Source organism: Lolium rigidum, chromosome 2, assembly GCF_022539505.1.
Source record: "Lolium rigidum isolate FL_2022 chromosome 2, APGP_CSIRO_Lrig_0.1, whole genome shotgun sequence".
NCBI lineage: Eukaryota > Viridiplantae > Streptophyta > Magnoliopsida > Poales > Poaceae > Lolium > Lolium rigidum.
The window spans coordinates 169,019,709-169,024,681 of NC_061509.1; the positions used below are offsets into that span (position 1 = coordinate 169,019,709).

Sequence of the window (4,973 nt, forward strand, 5' to 3'; positions counted from 1 at the left end):
GGCCCGCGCCGCCTATGGTGTGGGCCCCTCGTCGGGCCCCCGACTCTGCCCTTCCGCCTACTTAAAGCCTCCGTCGCGAAACCCACGATGCGAAAAACCACGATACGGAAAACCTTGCGAGACGCCGCCGCCGCCGATCCCATCTCGGGGATTCCGGAGATCTCCTCCGGCACCACTGCCGGAGATGGGATTCATCTCCGGAGGACTCTACACCGCCATGGTCGCCTCCGGAGTGATGAGTGAGTAGTTCACCCCTGGACTATGGGTCCATAGCAGTAGCTAGATGGTTGTCTTCTCCTCATTGTGCTTCATTGTTGGATCTTGTGAGCTGCCTAACATGATCAAGATCATCTATCTGTAATTCTATATGTTGTGTTTGTCGGGATCCGATGGATAGAGAATACCATGTCATGTTAATTATCAAGTTATTACATATGTGTTGTTTATGATCTTGCATGCTCTCCGTTACTAGTAGAGGCTCTGGCCAAGTTTTTGCTTTTAACTCCAAGAGGGAGTATTTATGCTCGATAGTGGGTTCATGCTCGCATTGACACCGGGACGAGTGACAGAAAGTTCTAAGGTTGTGTTGTCGTTGTTTCCACTAGGGATAAAACATTGGCGCTATGTCCGAGGATGTAGTTGTTGATTACATTACGCACCATACTTAATGCAATTGTCTGTTGCTTTGCAACTTAATACTGGAAGGGGTTCGGACGATAACCTGAAGGTGGACTTTTTAGGCATAGATGCAGTTGGATGGCGGTCTATGTACTGAAATACAATCTGCTGTCATGTGAAATACACGCCATCAGGAAGGCCTCAATATAAAGTGTCATGTGATTAATTTTTAGAACAAGTTGTATATTTATTCTTTCTAAAATAAGGTATGTGCAAAAAACAAGGTAATAAAAAGGTAAAAATGTTTAATATAAATATGTAAGATTTGTTAATTATAAATAATTTAAAAGAGTAGAACCTACACCCAAATTTCTATATAACTAGGTGTGTGTGTTGTATGTGTTGTCGTGGAAAAATCGTGTCTAGCAACACATCATGCAATTTTGGTACATTGATATCATGTTATTAAATCATCAACCTATGCAAGTTGCAACCTTACCCTTGTTTACTAGGATGTTTGGAGCAGTAGGCTATTGTTGTGGTCTGAGAGAAGTCGAGACTGAACTCAACATTGGCATTCTTTCAGATAAAATTCTGATGTCATAGGGTAGCATAGGGTAGCTAGTATGACTAATCAATATCTCTCATTAAAACGGTTTGTTTAAATATGTGGTGCATATGCTTGAAAACTACCAAACTGCTTGCATCTTTCATTTTGAAATTTTCTATTCAATGTTCCGATGCTTTCTACCCGAAACTAGTAGAGATGTATCTTTTGTACATGATTTAGAACACTTCTACTGGACCTCCTCGTTGTTAATATGCTGCTTTTTGTGCATGACTATCTGATGTAGCGGGAACACAATATAGAATTCTAGGCTGAAACAAAGTGATAATAGAAAGGGAAATTGCTGCATATGAGCCAAATAAAAAACAGTGAGATGATAAGAAGTTCTTGTTCTCGTAACGTTATGTGATATGTTCTTGTTCCTGATCGAAGTCCCATTTTGTACTAAACCGATGATACGATGCGAGAGTGATTAAAATTATCATTGCGTGAGCGATGAAAAGTATCATTGCATCAGATGTTTTTGCAGCGTGCTCAGGTGCTACAGATAATAGATTGTTATTGATTATCTTTCTTGAATCAAGTCTTTGCTGAAACCGTGTGCTCATGTGATGTGGAGAAAGAATGATGATGTTATTCACCAACAGAGGAAACACTAAAAAAAAAACTGCCAAACAAGGCCTTACAGTTACAGGGCTCACCAAGGCATGGGGCTCATGCCAGCCCAAACTGCGTACGACGTCCCCCAGCCGCGCAGCCTGCCGAGCGAGGCCCAAAGCCCCACGGCACTGGTCACCACTCACCAGCGCCAAAGACCACCGGCCGTGCGCGCCCAGTCGCGTTCGCCCACCTGGCCGCGGCGTCGCTGGTCCCGTCGCGCGGCTCCCGAGGAGGTGAGACACCGTATCGTGGTCTCGTGAGCCTTTCCTGTGCCGATGTCGGCGTCGGCGTCGTCCCCGCTCCAGATGCTGCGCTGCAACTCCAGACAAGAGTCCAGATCACAGTGGACTCTGCGCTCAGCTCTGGGCACCACCGCACGAGACTCGATCGCCACGATATCTCTCCCACTCCTCGGCCAGACATCCGTCCAAGACCCCATGTGCTGGCGCAGCTCGGCTCACCGAGAAAACTCCAGCGAGCACGAGCACCACTACAGAGCATGGGGATGGTCCGAGCGTGACCGGCGGCAACGACGAGCGAAGGACGACACGAGACCACGCTACATTCAACCCAGAGCTCAGCAAAATGATGGCAATGGTGGACCGCATAAGCATAGCGGTGAACCAGACAGGAGGAACAACACATAATTATAGGTCTCGAACGAACACCACCGCTACGAGAGAAACAAAGAATCCCCTACATCTCATCTCATCATCTCCTACCACATGGCCTGGTGGCCACCGGCACCACGAGGAAGAAGGTAGATGTCAGTTTTAATACACTGCTACTAGAGTAGTACGTACTGCCGATCGATCAAAACGCCGGAAAGGAGAGAACGGGACAAAAGGCCACCGACGTGCCCACCGAAATGCGGCGCCGTCCAGCCGAGGCCCATCACTTTCTGCACGCCAACCAGCGGACGCCAGCGGCGCTCGACTCGATCAGATGAAGTGGAGGAGGAGTGGCGCCACCAAGGCACCGGCGGCAGCGACGTGGCGGCCGACTGCGTGGCTGTAGTCGGGGCTCATGCTGTTGCCCGACGGGCCGTACGCGCCGCCGAATGGGCTCCCCGGCATCCCGGTGCTCGTCGAGCCGGGCGGGGCCAGGACGGTGCCGCCAGTGCCGCCCATGCCTCCTGCCCCGGTACCCACGCCGGTGCCTGCACCAGTGCCCATGCCCGCGCCGGGGGTTGCGCCGGTGCCCATCCCGGTTCCAGCTCCGGTTCCAGCTCCGGCGCCGGTCCCAACGCCTGTCCCGGTGCCGACGCCGCTGCAGAAAAGGAACACAAAGCGCAAAAGCATACACGTTCAGACATTGCACAGCGAAACAACTGAAACATTCTTAATCTTCAAAAGTGCATGCTTAGATTGGGGAAAGTGTCTCGGGCATGGGTTGTATAATGCAGATGCGCTTGCTCAAGTTCATTGCACTTTGAACGGTGGCACGGCCAGCTGCGTTCAACTGGTAAAGATTGTCCCTTTAAGGTCGGACTAGATAGATCCGGTTCAGACACCTTTTATTTCACATGGGCTGGCAAGCAAGAACTCAAGCTGTACTACGCTAGAACACCCATAACACTTGAATGGACTACAGTACCACTTTGTAAAGATGCAGATGCTGTAACGAAACATTTGTGCTGCAATATTCGTCTATCATAAGTGAGCACAGCATATATTCGACGAATATACTTTTGACAGCTTTTGCCAATCAAATGATTTTTGTGTTAAGAGTAACTCTGCTCCGTGGACTGAAGCATGAGATACCACACTAGTTCGTGCACTTTGGTGACACTGCTAGTACTTTGGAATGAGCATAAACTTCAATGAGCAGTGCGTTGGTGAACAAAAATTATGATTTGTGACTACGGCCGTGCATGGCCATGTCAAGAATCTAGTTTACTGCAGAGTAATTAATCCAAGTTGTATACCGAATGACCCACGACAGCAGTCAGTGACAGTCAGAACTAGGGTATACTGCATCTTGCTTAAGATATTCTATTATTCCCCAGATTCAAGTTCCCAAATCATGAATATTAAACAGCCCAAACTCTTAAACAAACAGATTTAATGAGTTTGCATGTTCTAGGCCACCATGAAGGGGAAGAATGAAGGAAGTAGATGCATGTGTGGGTTAGTTGCTTTACCTTGCGCTTGCCGGGTACTTGCAGGCGCCGGCGCTGGGGTCAGCGCCGGTGAGGGTGGCGACGCCCATGAAGTCGCAGGTGGCGCCCATGCCAGCGTTCTTCTGGTAGTAGGAGTTGCACGCGTAGGAGCAGTGGGCGACGATGGTGGACGGGTTGTTGCAGGGCCCGGTGGGCATGATCTGGGTGCAGTCGGCGCCCTTGCCGCAGGCGTAGTCGATGGCCTTCTGCATCGCCGCCGGGGACGCGTCGTTCTTGCACACGCAGAAGAGCGCATCTGCACGCACGCCATACAAGGGGAGGAGAGAGTTAGCTCAAATCTTGGTTCTTGGAACGTGTGCTTACAGTGGGGGAAAACGAGCTAGAAATAGCAAGAACGCATAGCTTTCTGATCTAAAGCAAAAGAGGAGAAGAAACAGGGAGGAAGTCGATCTACGGAATGGGGGCTGGAGGAGTGGGGACTTCTCTTACCTGAGCCGGTGAACATGGCGAGCAGGAGCATGAGGAGCAGAGGCGCCGCCATGGCAGCAGCAGCAGCAAGAGGAGGAGGTCGAGCTCGCCGGAGCAGTAGCAAGCGAGCTGCCGCTAGTGACCAAGATTGGGGGGAGGAGGAAGAAGCTAGCTAGTCGGCGTGGCGTGGTAGAGTGGTGTGGAGTGTGGTCAGGTTCCCCGGTGCGCCCCTTTTTAACACCGAGCGCCGGGCCACCGACCGCACAAACCCACATCTAGCCGTTCGTTCCCTCCAACATTTTTCCTGAACCGTCTGGACTCATCGGCGTCCGTCCCACGGGGCGGCGAGCCAGGCCAGGCCAGAGCAACGGCTTTATTTGCGCAGGCGGTGATGGCTCGTCGTCCTGTGCGTCTCGTGCAAAGGCGTGCAGAGCGCTCTGGGCCGCGCTGTCCCGCTTTGGCGCGGCATGGCGTGGCGACGCGCCGGCACTGTGCCTGTGCGGCTGGGTTCCTCGGGCTTGGCTCTCCTCGCTTTAT

At 51.2% G+C, this 4,973-nt stretch overlaps 1 protein-coding gene across 1 annotated transcript; it reads right to left on the reverse strand.

Annotated features, from left to right (window-relative positions):
- Positions 1–2,787: 2,787 nt before the first annotated feature.
- Positions 2,788–4,616, reverse strand: LOC124687670 (PLASMODESMATA CALLOSE-BINDING PROTEIN 3-like). The gene is made up of 3 exons (XM_047221431.1): positions 4,458–4,616; positions 3,990–4,263; positions 2,788–3,115 (listed from the first exon to the last, which is right to left on the reverse strand). Exons 1-3 carry the CDS (start codon positions 4,507–4,509, stop codon positions 2,788–2,790), a joined length of 654 nt encoding a protein of 217 aa, XP_047077387.1. The 5' UTR covers positions 4,510–4,616.
- Positions 4,617–4,973: the final 357 nt, after the last annotated feature.